The 22,299-nt window shown below is 39.0% G+C and overlaps 1 protein-coding gene across 5 annotated transcripts in view; it reads right to left on the reverse strand.

Moving 5' to 3' along the window:
• Nucleotides 1–22,299, reverse strand: part of grm3 (glutamate metabotropic receptor 3) — a 164,610-nt gene that overhangs the window by 52,757 nt on the left and 89,554 nt on the right. For 4 of the 5 annotated variants that reach the window (XM_003221422.4, XM_062981815.1, XM_062981813.1 and 1 more), the window contains one exon: nucleotides 8,871–9,482. In XM_003221422.4, coding sequence (XP_003221470.2) covers nucleotides 8,871–9,380 — 510 coding nt within the window. In that variant the 5' untranslated portion in view covers nucleotides 9,381–9,482. Of the gene's footprint in view, nucleotides 1–8,870; nucleotides 9,483–14,749; nucleotides 14,818–22,299 lie in introns of all 5 variants that reach the window. The other variant, XM_062981816.1, reaches the window with a different exon arrangement.

Raw genomic sequence — 22,299 nt, forward strand, 5'->3', positions numbered from 1 at the left:
TCTAGTTTCAGCTTCAAAGAACCCAAGCCAGATATGTATAACCAACAAACTTGCCAGCTACTCTTGGTAGATTGTTGTGGGTTCTGTTATAATGCAGAGTATTCTGTCCTGTCTTGGTGATGAATGGACAATGAAATCGTTTCCTGGTAGAGATGAAAACTTCTAGAACTGGTTTGTCAATATGGATCAACAAAACTTTCAGCATTTTAAGAACCTTTTGGAGTGTAAGGCTTCATGATGATGAGTATCTGCACACAAAAAATATGATTGCACACCTGGGATGCGATGTTAAAACCTCCTCCCTAATGAATTTTTGTCAACTGCTCTCAGTGATTTGAGGAGCCAAGCAGAAGTGATAGGGTAGCGTTAGACAGGATACTGCCCACAAATAATAGTCCAGGACCCTAGCACAACGTATTTCTGTTTTAAAAGACACAGCCATCAAGCTTTGGAGGGCTGGATGCTGCTTTGCCATAATCCATGTTGTCAAAATATAGCCCCAAGTCACAAATCTCTTCTGAATCACCAGTGAGGTTGACTATATACTAACCTTAGCTAAGCATACTTTGGACCTTGTCAGACGGGCAGGGGGAAAGTGGAATAAACAATTATACACCATTCCCTCCCATCTTTCCCCATCTTCAGGAATGTTCCCACATGCTTACTACACCTTTCCCCATCTTCTCCCCACTTTACCCCACATTTTGTTGTTTGGAGTTCTGGTAGATGTCTAAGGGCTTTGTTTCCATGTGTTTGTCATCTGATGGCTTCAGGTTCCTCCTGAAGTGCATGGAAACAGAGCCTGAAGACCATGGCATAAAGTCCTTAGTTATTTTAGTTAATATAGGATTTTGTTCACTATAATTAAGAATTAAAGGCATGAGTCTGAAGTATTATGAATATTTATCTGTAATAGAACACGCTTACAAGAAAATTATTTCTTGATTTCAACTGAGCCAGGTCTGAGTTGATGAAGTTGATTACATCATATTCATGAAGATGTGGAAATTGGTAGATTGAGAAGTCACTCCATTTATCTAGCTTGTGCATAGATATTTAAATTTATATAGTGGAAATTTGGGAGCATTCAGTCCTTTAATGTCATCAGCAGGATATTAGATGAATATTTTATTGTATTACCTTAAAACAGAATCTCTAACAATATTTGTGCCCTCAGAGGAAATGATTAAGAGAAAAATTGTTATGAAAAATGAAATAGTGCCTATTCAGAGTTATCACCTGCCAGCCATCCTGGAAATTACACTGTAAAAATCTAGCTAAATATTCATTATCTGCTATTACAACTCCCTAGGAAGGCAATACCTTAAAGATCCTTATGATTTCATTAGCAAAGCAGAACAGTAAGAACTCAGGCACTTTCAAAAGACAGAAACAGATCTTTATCTTGCATATATCACTTTTTAAGCACTGTCATTCTGATTTAACATGGTTGTTGAATGTTACCTTTCTCCAGCAATGCCATTTGCCAGTCTAGTCCAGCCCAATTTCTTCCTCAGAAGCCAAAGTAATATGGCATCTCTGGGTACAGTGAAATCTCAGCTTGTATACATGGAGTCACTTGTCCCGATTACCAAAATATTTTGAGCTAGCCCTGTTTACCCACTTACATTGTCTTTCACTCAGGCACTGAACACATTTTGCTTGTTGAAGATTGCAACTGTAGATCAAGGGCTATTATAGGTTATGCTTGAGAAATATGAATTGGAAGTAGAATTTCATGCATTAGGCAAGAAGCTTCTTTTTACCAGTGTTTACATGCTTAAGAGACACGCAGGAAGGGTAGAGTCATGTGCTTGAATCCTAGTCCATCTTGGAAGAAATCAAGTCCCATTTTAAAGTATAAACTAGAATTTTCCTTCAAAACTCCCTCCATCCTGCTGACAAAGGAATGGTCTTAGAGTTGTGTTCAGGACAGCAATCACTGCTGAACTGTCTTGTTTAAATCTACTAAATGGAGATACTGCCAAACTGCCTAAAAAGAGTATACCTTCTCTCCCGCTGTGAGATTTTACAGTTTCCAGAGATGCTGGGTAAACCTGTCTAGATGTGAACAAGGGCAAATATCTATAGTTGGTTAGCTTTGTCCCATGTGTGCAACTCCATTGTTTTCACCCCCCAGACCATCTATGCCCAGAGATGAAAGGGAGACATCACATTATAAGGAAGAGCAAACACCCAGCTCACCCACACTTAGCACACAGACCAAAAGTTTTTGCACATGAGGCATAAGCTTTGCACTCATAACTTTAAGTACATGGAGCCTTTTTTGAACCCTTCATAGAATAACATTAGTGTCATTTTTCCCTTGACCAGACGTACCTCCTTCACTCCAGGTGACAGACCTCCAAACCGGAGTATTCACATGGCCTCCATCATCAAAAACTTACTTCTCTGCCTTATCTGTTTATAGTGCTGCTTGTGAATCTTCAGCTATCCAGCATATTTGGCCTTTCTTTGCATTGAAGAGTGAAAAAATCTGTGTGTCTTGGTTTATAGTCCCTTACATTTATCTGTACGCCTTTAGCTCGTATTGGACACATATGTTTTAGTTGGGTTTCTATGTTATCTTTTTTTTTGTTTATAAAGAAATACTTTTCCATTATCAGGGGGGAAGCAACAAGGAGGTGCTAGAAAGAGAAGGACAGTCCATTTGGGGGAGGGGGGGGAGTTGAAGGAGGAAATCCATTTCCCCCATTTTTGCTGGTTATTCCCCTTCCCATTTCCCATATCATAAATGAAAGTTGTTTCCATGACGGGGACATGGGTGGGAGAAATAACAGGAAAACAGGGGAAAATGGTTTTCTTCCTTCAACCCACCCTCCACCCCCATAAAATGGGCCATCCTTCTCTCTCTAATGCCCCCTTGTGGCCTCTGCCTGGATAATGGAACACTACCAATAAATAATTGTTTTTGCCTGTCCTTGACTTGATCTTTTACTTTTTTATGCCTCTCTGTTTGTTTCTTTTGAAACCCCTTTTACATATATTGTCCTGCAAAGAGTTAGTTCCTGGAAAAGCCTTTCCCATAAACCAGTAAAACCAGCATACTGCTATTTTCACTGCTTTCAGACTAATGTCTGAACAAATAATTTTTGCACTACAAGTCCAAGAATGCTGACTGGTACATTCTAGGAGTTGTAGCCAAGAAAGATCACTTTTCCAAGCTCTACTTCAAACTATGATCGTATATAAACTGAATCCCACAGTTACATATTAATTCCATCTATTTTTTATTTAAAGTACTTATACCCTGCTCTTCGGTCCCAGAGGTTCTCAGAGTGGTTTACAAAATGTTAATTTGCCCTCAGGCTTACATTCTAAATAAACAGAAAAGAGTAGTTAACCATCCTTTCCCTAATTAGCCTTCTGACATGTACCAGTTTGCACTGCTTTCCCCGTAAATACCTATTATGGTTTTGTGCCTTCACTATTGTTTTGTGCCTTCAAAAAACAGTAATAGACATTTCAGGGGAAAACAGTGCAAATTGACTCTGACCTATGGTGGCTCTGTCATAGGATTTCATTGGCATTATTTATTTAGAGGAGCTTTGCAATTCACTTCATTTATGACTAAGATAATGTAATTTCTTCAGGGTCATTTTACTGAGTTTCTATGGCCATGTGGAGATTCAGACCAGAGTTTCCTAGAATCATTGACCAACACTTAAAGTATTACACCATTCTGGTCCCCTCAAACACACACACATAACTGCTGTCTTATCATTTCAATTTGAATGCTGCTTTGTGTTTTCTCTTCATTTCTACCAGTGAATTCTATATTTCAGTCTGTTTCAGCATCATGTAGATCAGGGGTCCTCAAACTTTTTAAGCCGAGGGCCGGTCCACAATCCTTCAGACTGTGAGGGGCTGGATTATCATTTGAAAAAAAAATACAAACAAATTCCAATGCACACTGCACATGTCTTGTTTCTAGTGCAACAACAACAACAACAACAATGAAAGAACAATACAATACTTAAAAATAAAAACAATTTTAACCGACATACATTTATTAGGATTTCAATAGGAAGTGTGTTCCTGCTTCTGGCCAATGAAATAGTCAAGTTAATTAGGGTTGTTGTTGTTGTTGTTGTTGTTGTTGTGTGCGCCTTCAAGTCATTTCAGACTTTGGGCGAGCCTAAGTCTCAAATTTATTTATATATTATTTATTTATTTACTGCATTTATTTACTACATTTGTATCACACCCTTCTCACCCCAAAGAGGACTCGGAGTGGCTTACAAATTATATGTATATACAATATATTATATTATTAGCATAGCACAATATTAGCATTATATATTACTATACTGAACTATACCACTATACTGTAATATTATTAGTAATATTATATGTAATATAGAATATATAATTAATATTATTATATGGTATTATTATTAGTGTTATATTGTATTACATTATAATATTATTATCAATATTATATGTATATACAATATATTATATTATAAAACTGAGGGCGGGGGCCAGGTAAATGATCTTGGAGGGCCGCATCCGGCCCCCGGGCCTAAGTTTGGGGACCCCTGATGTAGATAATCAAGGGCATTAATAGCTTGCAGTTTAAACACTTCCAATTTTGAAGTACTAGTTTCTCTATAAAAGATATTATTTTGCTTACTTTTTGTTCTAATGATCTTTTAGAAGACCCTGCACAAATAAACACCAGGCATCATAAATTCTTTTGCTAAGTTGTGATTAATATAATTAATCGAGGCAAATTGTGTCTTGTATTTTTCCCTGACATGTATTTATGTACTAGTTGTAATCACATTTTGCTTAGAGTATTCATAGTCTTATAGCTCCCAGTGGACAATGTCTTGTTGATTGCTAGATTAGATTCTTGAATTGTGCTCTGTAAGAAACTAGAAGCTACCGCTCATCCAAATAAAAGATAGCAATATACAGTAGCTACTATCTGGTACCTATAGGACTACTCCTATAACAACCTTATGGGAGTTATTTCAAAATAACTGTGCGTGTGATCCTAGTCTTATTTATCAGTTCTTCTTTGGATAGGTTTTAAACGTTCTGGTTTTGACCTTCAAAGGAACAAAGAAGTTAAGGCCTTCCAGAGGCTGCAGGGCTCCCATTCCATTGTCTTTCACTATTGAACTATGGACCAAGGCTCATGAGAACAACATTTCAGCAGCACTTAAAGGACCATCCATTCCCCCAAATAATCTGGGGTGCTGTATATTTAAAACAACTATTGGTAGTTTGGATCACTAACTGAGACCTGGTTGTACTGATTCCTTCAGGTGTGAAGTTAATATTTATCAACAATAGGTTTGGAACTCTTTCCCCAAAGTCATTTGTTTGGTACCATTGCCTTCGGAATAAATTATGGCCTCCAAGAATAGACAACAGGATTCATTACACTTGGTGCTATATGCTAAGTTGCAGCAAGTTATAGGAACAGAGCCAGACATTATTTGAGACCAGTCCACTTCCTCCTGAACTGTCTTGGATTTTGCTTCATGTCCCACCCTCTCACTCTCAGAGCAGTGTGGGTTTTGCTGGTCACTCTGATTCTGGTTAGAAGTTTTCTTCCCTTTACTTGTTTTTTTCCCCACCTACTCCGTTCTGTATATGAGCAATATGGGCAATTGGCTATGAGTGATGTCTGTAAAAAGGCTCTCATTTGGCAGGTAGAAGGGAAGCATATAAAACCATATGTATGCACTTTTGAACTCTGGTGCTGGAGGACAATCCTGAGAGTGCCTTGGACCACAAGAAGATCCAACCAGTCCATCCTCCAGGAAATAATGCCCGACTGCTCACTAGAGGGAAGGATACTAGAGGCAAAGCTGAAGTATTTTGGCTACATCATGAGAAGATAGGAAAGCTTGGAGAAGATCATGATGCTGGGGAAAATGGAAGGAAAAAGGAAGAGAGGCTGACCAAGGGCAAGATGGATGGACAGTATCCTTGAAGTGACTGGCTCGACCTTGAAGGAGCTGGGGGCAGTGACAGGTGACAGGGAGCTCTTGCGTGGACTGGTCCATGAGGTCACGAAGAGTCGAAAACGAATGAACGAGTAAATAAGAAATACTTTGACACCCCATTGTGGTGAACTGTAGGACTCTGGAATGGCCTCTTTAGGTCTTGGGAGCCAGGGTGGTGGAGAAGGAGTCTCCCAATAGGACTGAGCTGGGTATTTGGTCTTACTTATAAAGTCCTGAGATTTGAAGTGAGGGTAGAGTTGCTCTTGGTTTGCTTTCCAGTAAATTATCAGCTGGAGTGAACAACCAGTAGCATTGGACTGCCCTCAGATTCAAATTATTTGCTCAAGGGAAGGTTGAGGAAGTGGACATAGGTGAAAAACTGACTCAGTTGGACCCATATTAGGTTGCTCCCACCAATTGCAAATTACCAGGTTCAAGTCATTTAAATAATTGTAGTTCAAATAAAGGGCTTCTTACTTAACCCAAACCTTTGTGTCTGGTTTTGTTATTTCATGGCCAAATGGGAATTGCCAATTTTATACTGCTATGGTTTGTTTCTAGGTTGTTGCTGTGCTTCTTGATTTTGTTCTTTTCATGAGACTCAATTTATTTGATTTCAAGGCGGCTCTGAAATAAAATGTTGGCAGGGTAAAGTCTTATCTGTTCAGATTTCTAAGTATCCCACCCCATCCGATTCCTCCCTTATCTGATTTTCTACTTTCCTAACCAGATAACAGCCCCCTCCTTTGTGAGTAGATGGCACTATTTTGGCTACATAATCACTGGCATTCAGAGTTAATTACTATTAATATATGTGGTGTTTTCATTGTGTAATTAATTATTAACTATGTTGCTTGCTTTTTAAGGAGGTGGATGAAGTATACATTACGATAGATAAATCAACAGTAAATAAATAAATTACATGGATAGGGCCAAAATGCTTACAGGTTAAGGTGTTTATCACATTAGGCAAGCAGACTGTCACTTTTGGCAATAGTCCTTATCACCCAACACTATGTACATCCTGCTATTGATTTGCCTTCTCCCACTACACGCCCCCCCCCCCCCCATGGTTCTCCCATACCAGTATCTAGCTATTGGATGATAAACCTGCCAATTGCTCCCAGTTCCACCATATTCCTGTCACCCACCTTGCTGCAATAGGAACTTTCTGCTTCTGTGACAGCATTTTGGCATTGAAGAGATATCAGGGGTATGAGTTTTATTCCTCTTTCCCTCTCCCTCCTTTCTGACAAGCTAGCTCTTTGCCTTTTATATTCATATGTGCATTTATTTGTTTTTATTGCTCGAATTGCACAATTTGCTATCAACATCATCATCATCATCTACAGTAGTGCAGGAAGGCAGAGTTATGAGAATGTGCAGAATATGAGAAGTACAATTGTGGCACCATAAAATGGCAAATTGGAGCTATTGCGCTACAAAAGAGAGATGCAATATTAAAAATGCCCAACCATGTAAGTATCCTCTAGCTATGCTAATATGTTTGCAGTGGCATTGAATCGTGAAATCCATTGGTCTTTGGTTCAATCTATGGGGCTGTTGTGAGGATGAAGTGGGGAGATGAGAGCCAGATACATCTCCCTCTGATCATTGGAAAAAAAGCGGGATACGAATTGTAACTGATGAATAATAAAAAGTTTGAAAAAATCCTCATTTTTCATCAGTGTTAAATCCACATATTTGTTTTTTTCAGGCCTAATTTAAGTGAAAGCTCTCATGGACAACTCCCCTGCAGCTCTAATATGGTGAACATTTTGAATTTACATGATTTGAATTGCCTCCATAGACCAGATTCTGTTCTGTGGATTTGTTGATTTACTTTTTCTGTGTGTGAGAGATAATATCATTTCCTTTGGGAGTCGGAGATGGGAAGAAGAAAGAAAAAGTCTGGGAGCACAAATAAATGATCATACAGCTGTCCAGACAAAAGCCATGGGATAGTATGAATATCACTGAAAATTGCAACAAACATTGAGTTCCTTTTCTAGGAGAAAGGTAGGGTATATGTATAAACAAATAAATACATTTATTACTAGCCCAGTTCACCCCATATTTTGGGCTCTTCCAGATAGTATTTGCAGTGAAACTGACAATCATCTATACAGTGAGAATCAGCTGTGAGTCTCAAGACACATGCTCTGCATGGGTTCTTTGTGAATTTCCATAGAGAACACTATGTGGATTGTCAGAGTTTATATTCCCCATCCTAGTTAGGGATTCCGAGAGGTGCAGTCTAAGAAAATAATTTTGCCAAGCTCTGAGAAGGTATCAAAGTTACTTTATATACTTTCCATATTTAAGGAATGATATGATGCTACCAATCCCCTTAATTCCTTTTGACAGGCATTTTGCAGACAAAAGCAATAACAATCAACAGTCCAATTTCTCTGCAGTGCCAGACGTTGTGAAAGCAAGGTCCCTTGGAGTATATCTGCATGTTTACGAAAACATGTGGAGACAATCAACTATCTGTTGGTAGAGTACATATTTTGCATGCAAAAGATCCAAGTTTCAGTTCTAGTATCTGGAACTAAATAATCTAGAATGACTAGGGACTTTATCCCATGAAGATGGCAAACTGGCATAGAAACTGGACTGTCATCTTCAATTATGTTCACATGATGTCGTTCCCATAGCCCATCTACTATCCCTTGGGACAAACCTGTCCCTTGCTATAGATGGTAAAAACCTGTTAATAGTACCTGATCATGGCATGGTGCTAAAACTTATCACTGATACATTCTTGTTCACCTTTTGGCTTAAACTCCAGGCAGACATGAATTTTTCTGGTTCTTCCATGATGACCACATTTCGTCTTCTACAAAGATTTATGTTTTGTTTTTAAGAAGTAAAATTTCTCACCTGTATGGAAACACTGCTGTAAGAACCTCCAATAACACCTGCAATGAGCAACGGGATGTTTTCTTGAATCGCATATGACCCATCAGGACACATGTATTCTGCTTCATCCACTTTAGTCAAAGAAGCCTTGACAAACTCCAGTGACTGCTCTAATGCATACGTGTCCCGTGAGCAACTATCCAAAATATGCACTCCAAGTTTAATTCCTGGGAGCAAGTGACTGTCTTTATTGATCTCATCAATTGCAAACAACATCGCCTCCAGGCGCTGGATACCTCGGTCTTCATTGATCCTGCCACATTCTTCTGCACCTGTTCCTTTTTCCTTAATTGGAAACAGACCCCCTAAAACCAGATCTCCTTCAAATTTAACTTCTTTCCTGATAAAGTTGTGGTCGCCCAGAGTAAGGAAGACTCCTTTGGACAACAAAGCCAGCACAAGCACCTGGAGCTTTGCAAACATTTTCACTGGTCCTCTTCTTGCAGCTTCAAGGAACATTTGTAGGAACATCTGCTTGAGGCCTGCATTCCTTCCAGCCCATCATCTCACAGTCAGATATCCCAATCCAACCACATGGGAGGAGCAAGCTGACCAGATCTTTCAGCTGAGTATCTAAAAAGAGGAAAAGGACAAAAGCCTGAAATAAGACACAGGATTGCTTTCCGCTCATTCCAAACAAACTGAGTTGGGGATGGATCCAGACGGACATACATTTTATTATATTTATAGCCCACCTACATCACCAGATATCAGATTGATGTCCATATGAAATCAATTTCAAACAATGTAAAGATTTAAAACATTAAATACATTTAGGAGCCTCACAACATATTAAACTATTTCATAGAACCATAGAGCTGAAAGAGACCTCATGGGCCATTCAGTCCAACCCCCTGCTAAGTAGCAAGAAATCGCATTCATTTAAAAAAGTTTTAAAATGTTAATTCTACAGATTTGGAAAAACCATTAGAACCTCAAAGCATTAGATAAAAGTTGTCTTATAGCTTGGTGCCAATTGGACCTCCATGGGGAGGGCATTCCACAACTGTTGTGCCATAGTAGTGAAGACCAGCTCTCAGGTGCAGATACTGCTCTGTGAGACAAAGAGGAGAGCCCTTACAGAAGACTTCAATCCATGGACAAGCATATATGTGTAGAGATAGTACACCACATATTTAGGTCCCAGGCATTTTAGGCCTTTAAATGCCATTACCTATGCAATGGAAATGTATTGGAGTCAGCCAGTGTAATTCCTTTAAAATTAGTGCCATCTAGTTTCACATACCAATGCATCTAGAGGCCTCTGAGGCCATGGAAGTAGTAGGTAGGATGAGTGGATCGCCGCGAGGCATCCCGCACACCTTCTGTTCTGCTGGTGCTTGCCGGTGAAATGGAACAAAATCAAGGAAGGGGGACCTGATCTGTATGATGACTTTAATTTCCCCAGATTTTCCAATCAACGTAGCTCTGATCTTATTGTAGTTTGCCTGGCTATCTATTGGAAACAAGCTACTACAACTAGCTAAACACTGTGGCTGGTCCAGATGGGAATCTTCTCTTATGTTACTTTTCTCTGCTTCCAATTCTCTTTTCATCACCCCAGTCAAATAGCATCCTAACAGCTACCCCAACAAAATTCATACAGCACTACTATATTCCTTGACCACGTTGTGACTAGGAGCAAACATAAATATTTATATGGAAAAGATCTTCAGGTCGATATGATCATAATTCCAGGTCATGTTTTGGTTTTCCAGTTTTGTCCTTGATCCTGTTTCTTTAAATTGTACATTTAGAGTCGTAGCCCTCACAGTAAATCAAGTATGGTAATATTTATATAGAGCGCTTCAATAATTTATGCCTGTACTTACCTTTTCTCCTTAAAGCAGAATTTATAATGACAAAGCTTGCAGGCCTATGTATAATTTAGAAACACTTAGCATTATTTAAAAGAGAGTGCTAAGAAATTTAAAGGAGAGTAAATTAAAATTTAACACCAAAAGGAGGAGAAACAAGGTTGTTTGCATCTGTAGCTCTCTCCTCAGCGCCCATGCCCTGTGCCCACGCAATGGGGATACATTGGGAAAAAAAGCTGCAAGTTTCAAATTGGCAGAACCCCCTGTAAAGAACTCGGCTACTTAAAAGATAGAACTGCTGATAAACAGCTTCAACTACAGTTGATCTAAGCAGTCTGAACCACGCCTTCATAAATGGTAAATGATATCTCAGCTGCTAACAACAATCTTTACTCATCACTACAGGCTATCTATTTTGCTGAGCCAATGTATCTGCTTGATTATTTATCCATGCTGCAAGTAAACAGCCTCCAGGATGAAGGGAATGTTGTATAAGCTGACACCCTATAGATATACTTAGACTAAAAGTCCCAGAGTTTGTAGGCAGTATGGTTACTGGCTATGATGATTGGAGTTGTACTTCAAGAACTTCTGGAGGGCACCAGTGTGGTCAAGGCTGTAATGAAATGTGAAGTTCATACTGCTGGAGTATAGATATGAGTTCCAAGGGGTCAAAAATAGATGAACATCAGAGCAAATATTAATACAGTAGAGTCTCACTTATCCAAGCTAAACGGGCCGGCAGAAGCTTGGATAAGCGAATATCTTGGATAATAAGGAGGGATTAAGGAAAAGCCTATTAAACATCAAATTAGGTTATGATTTTACAAATTAAGCACCAAAACTTCATGTTATACAACAAATTTGACAGAAAAAGTAGTTCAATACTCAGTAATGTTATGTTGTAATTACTGTATTTACGAATTTAAGATCAAAATATCACGATATATTGAAAACATTGACTACAAAAATTGCTTGGATTATCCAGAGGCTTGGGTAAGTGAGGCTTGGATTAGTGAGACTCTATTGTAATGAGGTCGGTAACAGATGAGCTGGTAGAGATGGTGGAAGTTTGTTTTTGCCTGAGACCACTGTAAAAGGCATAATCCATTGTAATGAAACCAGATGCAGGACTTCAGTGGCATTTCCCAGGAGCTATCAGAGTCTTACAACGGATGTTGTGGCTCAAAATAAATCTACACAAGTGAATTAATGCAGTTTGACAACACCTTAACTATTATGGCTCAATGCTATGGATTCTCAGGATTTGTTGTTTGTTAAGGCACCAGAAGTCTTTGGCAACTCTCATGATTGCATGGCATTGGGTAATACCAGTTACAGTGGTGTTCATTTGACAGAGTAAATGCATCTTCAGGAGTATCTTTCTCTAGCCTGATGGTCCTGAGACGTGTTGACTACAACTCTTTATCCCAGGCCAGAATGGAGACCACAGTACAAGTGTGCTTCCATGGCCAAGCAATTGTTATGAGAATGGGGGAAAGTGTCCAATCGAGGTTTACCTGAATGGTGGCATGGATAACCAACCATATTCAGCTTTGCTCTGGTGTGAGGAAATTTGATCTGAAGCAAGCAACAGGTAGTTCATCCACTCTACTAATAATACAAAAAAGATCTCAACCTAATTCAGAGTCTGGAAATATTATATTTTTTGGATATACCTTCCAGAACCACCACTCAAGCCAACATACCTATTACTCAAAATAAAATTTCTTCAGGCTGTGACATAATGTGTCAACATGGATGATGATGATTTCCAAATCTGCTACCCAATGTCTAATGTCAGGATTCTGCATGATTGGGCGAAACGTCAGGAGAGAATACTTCTGGAACATGGCCACACAGCCCGAAAGACATACAACAACCCTAAAAATCTTATGTCACACACTCCATTTTCTTTCTTAACAGGTTCTACTGCAATGCAAATAAAGAGCTAAGAGTTCTATCTTTACAAGCAAATACTGCCCTGCCTTTTGGTGAGTTTACTATTTGTTATATTTAAATTGTTTCTAAGTATTAAATCTAGACAGCACTGCAACTCTAAATAACTAAAAAAGGGGGGTTACAATCCAATGCCATACTAAATTCCTGCCCTGAAATTAATGATGACTTTGCCCATTGATTTCAATAGTACAGTAATACCTTGTTTTAAGAGTTTAATTTGTTCCATGGCCAAGCTCGTAACTCAAAATGCTCTTATCTCAAAGTGAATGTTTCCATTGAAATGCCCTGAAATGCTATTAATCCGTTCCGCCCTCCCAAATTCACATCCTCCCATTTTTTGTTACGTGTTTTAAAATAAGAATGTGTATTTTATAGATAACAAATAATGTATAAATGCACATTAACATGGAACAATAAAAAGATCAACTTTAAAATGGTAGAAGCACACAGTTGTGGCAAGGAAGTACAAAGTGAAGAGACAGAAGCATCATTTTCTTCATATATACTCATTCCAGCCTCCCTCCCTCCCCCCCCCTCTCTCTCTCTCTCTCTCTTCATGAAGCCAAGCATACTAGGAAGAAAAACCACACAAAATAACTAACCCAAAGTTCCTCAAAGCAGACAAGAGCAAAGCGGACAACAATCTCAAACAGTGGACAAGGGCACGATACACGAGACACAGAGGCTACCCTAAAGCCGCGTACTTGCGCACTAACACTCCTTCTGGGGCTAGCTCTTAACTCAAAATGCTGCTCTTATATCAAAATTCTCTTAAGTTGGGATGCTCTTAAGTTAAGGTTCCACTGTAAATTTATTTATTTATTTGTGATATTTCTATCCTGCCTTTTTCTACCCTGAAGGGGACTCAATGAGGCTTTGGGTGCACCCAGACAGGTTTAAAAACATTGTGCAGTCATTCCTGTCTATTTTCCTGAATGGATTCTCTTGGGTAAGAAAAAAATTGCACAAAATTGCAGGAAAGTAAGGGAGAACTGCAATTTGGAAAAAAAGTTCAGATATGTCTGTCGTTTTCCTTCCTGTATTCTGTGAAGTGTCATGCACTGATGATGCTATATATATAAAATGACAACAACAATGACAATAGTTGTTATCGTCCATGAAAAATGTAATGCTACTACATGGTAGAAGTCCCATTTTGAAGCATTCTTGGAAACAGAATCTGGGAATGAGGAGTGAAATCCTTGTACTGGGGCTAGGCAATAATGGCAATGATTTATACAAATTGCACATTTCCATATATTTATTTCATGCCACATTTTTAAAAAAATTGTTCACATTGTTCAATACTTCTTCCCACACTCTCATAAACCCAAATGTTTCCACATATTTTTGACTAAATACTAGCTTTCAAATTAGGGAAGAATGTTTTCTTTTTTCTGCAGAACTTGTCTTGCTTTGCTGCTAGGATAGCCTCACTGGTACTGGAAATTGATTTTGCAGTTGATCTGGAGCCATTTCTGTCCATATGCAGCATGACTTGCTCTCTCAGGATCTAATTATTATGATTTGACAGACTTTGAAGTATAAAGGCCTGAAGTTAAATGATAGAAGTGCAGCAGCAGGAGATGAGAAACTCAACACAAGACATCCAGATCACTTGTGAGAAAGCCTTGGAGAAAAGGAAGTTGCCATTTCAGTATAAGATAGTAGACTGAGTGATGAAATTCCTGAAACATAATTTAACTCAAGCACTGAGATAAAAAAGGGAAGAGGCTTGCACTGCATCTATTGGGGGTATTTTCAAGCTGCAGTGAAAAATGGCTCAGTATTACAGTCTAGAAAAATGCCCCTACAACATAGTGCATGTGTGTATTATCAAAATAGTGTTTTTCTATAATCAGATAACCACAGAGAATTCTGACCCACATGACACAAAGAAAAGAACAAGCAAATATGTGCAGACATACGTTGAACATTTGCTTTTGTTTTTATGTGACATTAGGTCAATTTCAACTTATGGTGACCCTTGTTACAGGGTTTTCTTGGCAAGATGTCTTCAGAAGAAGTTTGTCATTTCCTTAGACTGACACAATGACTTACCCAAGGTGTGCTAGTGAGTTCACTTGGCTGAGTAGAGATATTAATCCTGGTCTTCCCGAGTCTAATATCTAAATGGGCCAAATAAAATACATTCGCCTCTTAGCTTCTGTGGGGAGTCCAGATGATACACAGTTTGATTCACAGCATTAGGGCTGCACCAAGCCATTAATGCACAGCCTGGACAGTAATCTGAAAAGCTAAAGGGCTCTGGAGATGCTTTGGGGACTTATCAGAACAACTCTGGAGCAGTTTACCCTGGATTAATTGAGTGGTTATAAGCCTCAGTCAAACTCTGAAATCACTATATTATGTTGGTGTAGTATTGGACATATGTGCCTTTGGACATATGTCCATGTCCTAGAAGGATTTCACTGAAACTGTCTACATCTATTAATTCTGCACTATTAAATGAAAATGAAAGAATGGAACTGTTTCTTTTTGCAATGTGTCTTCAAGTCATTTCTGATTTATGGCAACACCAAGGCAAAATTCCATCTCAAATGATCTATTTATTCTGGCATCATGACACAAGTGTTAAATGAGAGAAAAGAAAACATTTCTTTTTCACTCTGCTCTGAGTCCCCCCAGGGAGATAGAGCGGGATACAAATAAACCTAATGGTTGAAAGCAAAATGTAAGTATATAAATAGGTACCACTTAAAAGCAAGGAGGGATTTTAAGGCAACCCATAATGAAATGCCAGAAAAATCCTGGTGATTTGATCAAGGATGAAGTTTGCAAACAAAGCTCTTTGGCAAGGAGATGGAGTGACAGTACCCCCCTCCCCCATGGCTGGAACTGAGCAGAAGCCTCCAAGATGCTGAAGATTGGGGGGAGGGGGGGAGTCTATATATACCTTTATGTACAATTGCCTGTCTTATCAGTATATAAACAGCACTGAATGTTTGCTGTATATGTATGTTCTGAGATTTGTGCTGAGTCCCCTTTGGGGTGAGAAAGGCAGAATATAAATACTGTAAATAAATATTATTATATTATTATATTATATTTCTAAAGTCAGATCAGGTGTAGGTTCGAATGACAGACCTAGTTTCTTCTGGCAAAGGTATTACTATTAGGGGTGTGCGACTTGGCAAAAAACATGCTGTTTTCATTCCTGATTTTGGTTGTCTTCACCCTGTTCCGTTTACTGGGAAATTCCCGAAATCAGAAGGGGGTGCTGATTTTGGTCTGGTAAGATTCAGTCTATTGGTAACAATGGGGAAAGTGTAGAGGCTTGTTTCTCAGTCATTTTTAGGTCTATCAGGAAGAAACTGTAGGCCATATTTACAACTGCAAGCCTGACAAGTTTCAGGATATTTTACCAATCCACTGACTTTTGAGAAATTACTGAAGTTTTTGCCATAACAAATTTTTAAAAATAAACCCCATAAGAAGGAGTTCTGAGAATTGAAGTCCCAACCAGCATGCCACAAGAGGGGAGGAGAATGGACACAGTCAACTAGGCATCATGCCCCAGGGGAGAGTGCAGAGACTCCTTCAATGCCTGTGCTGTGCAAAGTGCGGCTGGGAAAGGAGGAGAGGCCGAGGGATTACTTTCTGGCCTTATTTGCCTCAAGCGGGTGCTCTGCTGGGGAGGGTGGGGAGCTTTAGGAAGAAATGGAAGAGGCTGCCAAGGAAGAAAGAAGAGGAGGAGCCATCGCTGTCTTGCCTGACTTGAGAGGCTGTCCGCATACTGCAGCCTCCGTTTCAGGTAGATCGCTGTTCAGCCCCATTGCTACCATTAGCCAACAGATCCAGCAGTTGTGGTCAGTTTCCAGGGAAACCTTCGGCTCCCCCGCCCAATCCATTTTTGGCAATTTGCCGAACTGACAAATTTCCCCGAATCTGGAATCACCAGACAAAATAATGCACACAACTTGTTACTACATGTTAAATGGGGGCAAAGAGCAAACAATGCTATTTATCATCTGTATTTTTAAAACCTTGGACTCAGAATCTTTCAAGACAACATTTCTCTTGGTTGGTAATATTGCTAATCTGTAAGCTTAGAGGTTGCAGGTAAAGGAATGCATGTGGAATGCTCCCACGTGGAAAATAACTAGCTGTATGTATAAACCCTGTACTTTAGCAATGTTCTAAAGAAACTTGTGTTTACATGTGTGGGAGGAATTATCTTACTGAAGTTTTAAGAGTTCCATTTACCATTGCTTTTATTGTCCATGCTGGTTTACATATCAGTGAGACAATGAATAAACATGAGATTTTAGTCCCAACTTTAAGGGGCTGTCCAAGATGCTGACCCACTTGGGGACAGAGTTCAGTGTACTTTACAGTTGGTCTAAAACCTGGGCCAGATTGTCCAACGCATTGAAATAGAAACTAGAATTTACCAATGACTGTCTGATTCCTTATTTAATGAGACAGTGTCCTAAAAGATCCCATTGATTATGTGTACTGATAAATATGTATAGAGGCCAAATTTATAGGAGTGTTCATAAAAAGAAAAGTTAATTTCACTCCTCTATTTCTTTTCATTTCAAACAATTTCACTTGTTCCATTTTCTTTGTTAGAACTCCATCTTTTCATTTCCTCCATTCATTATTGTTTTTGTTTTTCTATTGCTGATTATTGAATCTTAACCTATAAGAGCAGCTTATAGGTTGGACACCTTTTTTAATACTGTAACATGAAATTATGCACATTTATTAAAGATCACTAGGATAATAGGCCTTGTAACAATATAATATCATCTGTTTGTTCATATACATTCTTGAGTCAATTGAAAGCTGGATAACACTATTCACACCTGACTTGTTCCCCCAATTCCCCTACTTGGTAGATCAAAAATTGGAACTATTTCACATTAGACTAGAAGTCTAGAAGCCGAAAAACATTACATATGATTTGTACCATGTGGAACTTGATAATTACTTACAGAGTTAGGAAAAAAAAGTAAAATGAATGTGTATGTGCATGTGTTCAACATTAATAAACTAAAAAGAGCATTTTCCAGTAAATCACATAAACAGTCACAAGTTGTACGGAATACACAATCCAGTGTCATCTTAATGCAATTTTGCACAGACCAGAATTTAACACTAATATTCCAGTCACCCACTTCAACATTCAAATCTCCCACTAATTCAGTAGAAGCAGAAAATTATGATTCATGGTGGAAAACTAGCATGTCTGCACTCAGGAGGGAAATGTTACCATTTTTGCTACTTGCAATGTTATGGAAGAAGTACATTGTATTTGTGGTAAAGGGTTAGAGGAAGTGTAAGAAAGTAAAGTGAGGAAAAAGAAACAGCAAACTCATTACGTGTTAATGAAATTAATAAATAACCCTTTGATTAGAAATGAAATGTAATAATTTTGAGTGGAGTACAGAAGAGAAAACAAGAAGCAGAGGAGAAAGCAAAAATGAGCAAAGTCGCAAAGTTAACATCTTGGTTCGATCCAAATACAATGTGAACCACTGGTGCTGTTTCTTCATCTATATCATCAACAAATACAATTTTTTGTTTTTCACGTTCAAGGCTTATGTGATATTTTTCAAATGTTTGTTTTGATTTGCTGTACAGCATGTTTTTTGAATGTCAAAGCACTGATTTTGTTGGAGGCACCAATAAATATAAGTTTATTTTATTGATCATTTAAATTTGTATTCCTGTAAGTGGTTATATAGGCTGGGCCTGGTGTACTGCTTTGCACAGGGGCCTATAATATTGTTAACATGGTCTGACACAATCCATATAAATTTGAAAGAATAATGGCTCAATAGGTGTGAAGATCCATTTTGTATGGTAGAAGACTAATAGCCATTGATGAAAACCAGGGAACACTTAAAACAAAGGACAGACAAATAGGTAAGATTTTTATTTAGTCTCTAGAACGTTTTCATATTTCTGGGAATGATATTTGCACAGACTGCATGAACTAAGCAAATTGCATAGCTAAACTATGATTGCTGGAGTGCTCTTACATCAACTTTTACAAATTACAAGCATTGGATGAGTTGTTTGTTATCATTCTAAGCAATCACCCAGTCTGTGTGTCTTTGTGTTTGTGCATACATTGCTTTAAAAAGAGGAAAGTTAAAAATGTGTTTTGGAAGATGTATACATTTGCCACCGGAGCCCCGGTGGCAAAGTGTGTTAAAGCACTGAGCTGCTGAACTTGCAGACTGAAAGGTCCCAGGTTCAAATCCCGGGAGCGGAGTGAGCACCCGCTGTTGCTCCAGCTTCTGCCAACCTAGCAGTTCGAAAACATGCCAATGTGAGTAGATCAATAGGTACCGCTCCAGCGGGAAGGTAACGGCGCTCCATGCAATCATGCCGGCCACATGACCTTGGAGGTGTGTACGGACAACGTCGGCTCTTTGGCTTAGAAATGGAAATGAGCACCAACCCCCAGAGTCAGACATGACTGCAATTAACATCAGGGGAAAACCTTTACCTTTTACTATACATTTCTTAATAAATTAGATAGATCGATAGACAGACAGACAGACAGACAGATGTATACATACTCCAGTAGATAGGCAGTCCCCAAGTTACGAACAGGTTAGGTTTTGTTGGTTTGTATAAAGTTGAATTTGTATGTAAGTTGGAACAGGTATATTTTTAAAGTTTAACTCCAGCTATATACACACACATGAACTTTGGATATCATAGGGAAGAGTTAACACCACTGTGGTGTTTGTTTTGCTGTCTGCCTCTGTTCAGAAGATTTCACTTCACTTTCTGTTCCTGTGATAATTGGATTTTGAAAAAAAAATGGCTTGTTATGGATACAAGGATTGGTGAGACAATTTCAGTGGAGACACCTTTTCCTCATGATAATTTATTCAGGAATGAATTTCCCTGTGATAAACTTAAGTAACTAGAAGATTGGGTACTAAGGAACTCCAGATTAATTTGGGATAACTGACAGCATAACCCCCCCCCCCAAAAAAAAACCCCAAACCTCAATACCTTGGATAAAAGAGATACCAGTGCCTGCACAAAATACTTTTATAGGAAAGACCTCAAACAATTTAGTTTTCATTACATTTCTGAAGTGTTCCCATTTTACTAAAGGCAACTTAACTAAACTTTTCTAAGATGCATCTACCTCCTCCCTTCACCCCTCACAACCCAATTCTTTGGCTGTGAAATTTCCCCAGAAAAGGATATTGCATATTCATAGCAGTGTTCAAAAGTAATAGTGGAACCTGCCAGATTTCTTTGCAGCTCTGCCAAGATAGTTGAATATATTGCAGGTGGTCCAAGTTACATTCTGTCCCAGAAGAACCTGAGATTGGCTTCTGCACCATAGTTTGTTTATTGGTTTTAGCAAGATACTTGTTTCTCTAACCAGACTTCACCCATCTATAGGAAAAGGTAAAGGTTTCACCTCATGTTAAGTTCAGTCATGTCCAACTCTGGGGGTTGGTGCTCATCTCCATTTCTAAGCCGAAGAGCCGGCGTTGTCCGTAGATGCCTCCAAGGTCATGACTGCATGGAGCGCTGTTACCTTCCCGCCAGAGCAGTACCTATTGATCTACTCACATTGGCATGTTTTCGAACTGCTAGGTTGGCAGAAGCTGGAGCTGATAGCAGGCGCTCACCCCGTTCCCCGGATTTGAACCTGTGACCTTTCGGTCTGCAAGTTCAGCAGCTCATTGCTTTAACACCGGGAGCTCTCACCCATCTATACAGGCATGAAAATCTAGAAGGAAGTGGGATAAAAGGAGTGTATCCAGACACCCCCCCAAAGCGTGCTGTAATGCACATTTAGCCTGATACAACACATTAAAAACCCATAGGAAATCCCAAAATCAGCAATAAAATGCACTGCAGTTGACCAGTGTATGGCTGAAATTTGGGAGCAACATATGCAGCACTTATATAAACAGTGGCACCGCTGGAATATCCAGATGCAGGAACCAGATATAGTGCTCTCAGGAAGGTAAACAGATATCTTTCACCCAAGAGGAAATCCAAGTAAAATTACAAATATACAAGTACAGGGGAAAAAGTAGGTATGGCCAACTTATAACTGAATGTACCTTAATCTTAGGTATATACATCAGATGTCCTAGCCCCCTTACACTGGATACCCATCTGATCAATATACTCTGATCTCCTTTTAGATGCTTTAAACAGGTAAAGGGCCACTTTTGTTGTTATGACAGAGTTATAACCAGCTAGCAAAAATGTGGTTTTGGCCACTGTATCCCCTTTTATTACAAATAAAAGATTATAAATGTTGTTTCCTTTCTTTTTTGTACAAGCAGTATTTACCTAATATGTGGTTCAGGTTTTCAACTTTGGGCGCACCACAGATACAGAGCCTTTTTTCAAGTGGGATATGATTGAATCTATCGTGTCTCTCCATGGACTCCATTTGTTCAAATCTGGCCGTTGTAAAAGTGATTCTTAAGTGTCTTGGCATATCAACTTTTAAGTAAAGCACCCACTTGAAATTTTGCCTAAAATGACCTAACCACTTCAAGGAGCCTGTGTTTGACAATAATTCATTAACTTGTGGTAAAAAACTAGTGTTATAGGAGTTGAATTTTATTGTCCAGAATTGCAGACATATGATAGAGCAATAAATGCTTACGACCCCATCAGATGGGGTGAAGTTAGCATCCTAGGATGGAGCACCATGCTGATATCATTCTATGTTTTGTGACTTCCGGTGGAGGCCCCATCCCCAAACATGGGAGGAAACGGAGCCAGCATGAGGTCTTTCTGGGAAGGCGACACTTTCTCCATGTGATGGGAAATGTATCGTTGAGAGGGAGCTGTGTACAGGATGACAGATTCATCCTGCTGCCTCTTTCTTTTGTCCCAGATGCCAAATGCAGCAGGATGCTTCGCCTGGCCTTTTTGATGAGGCCCTTAGAGTTGGCAGTGGGCAAAGTAACATATGAAGTACAGAGAACAGGTATGAAGTTTACATCGTGTACACAAGCATGACCCCATGAAGTTTGACCACCTCCTGTTTTCAAAACACCTGCGTAACCACAAATGTGCTGCAGATGTCATGTCACAGTGAGCTGGGGAAGCACTATCAGTCATAGCTACAATAACAGAGTTCTATCAGTGTATCACAAATCTCTTCCCCTGAACACAATAAATTAATTTTCTATTCATTTTACTGTCATGCTGGAGGTGAGATTTCTCATGGGCGTTTGATAATATTTGATGTTTCCACTGTATTTCTTTTCTTGGTAGTTCTTAAATCAGAAATAGAATCCAAACAATGCTAATATCCAACATTTAGGGCCATTTGTCCACACAAAATGCTCCAACTGATAACTATTTTTAAGTATGAAAACATAGAAATGAGGTCCTATATTTTTTGAGTTAACACCCTATATTACTGTTGGACTGGGATGATCTTTCTAAACTTTTTGGCTTCACAACAATGTTATCATATTTTTCAGGAGACTGTGAGGTCCTGACTGTACTTAAGTCTTTTTGAAATATAGCCTCTGCCTTCTCTATACTGCCAAAGAAGATGTAGATGGTAGCAAGATCTGATTTTGCAAAAGAGAGGTGCAGGCACTGAAACTTGGGCTTTCTCCCATGTT

Source organism: Anolis carolinensis, chromosome 5 (assembly GCF_035594765.1).
Source record: "Anolis carolinensis isolate JA03-04 chromosome 5, rAnoCar3.1.pri, whole genome shotgun sequence".
Taxonomy (NCBI): Eukaryota; Metazoa; Chordata; class Lepidosauria; order Squamata; family Dactyloidae; genus Anolis; species Anolis carolinensis.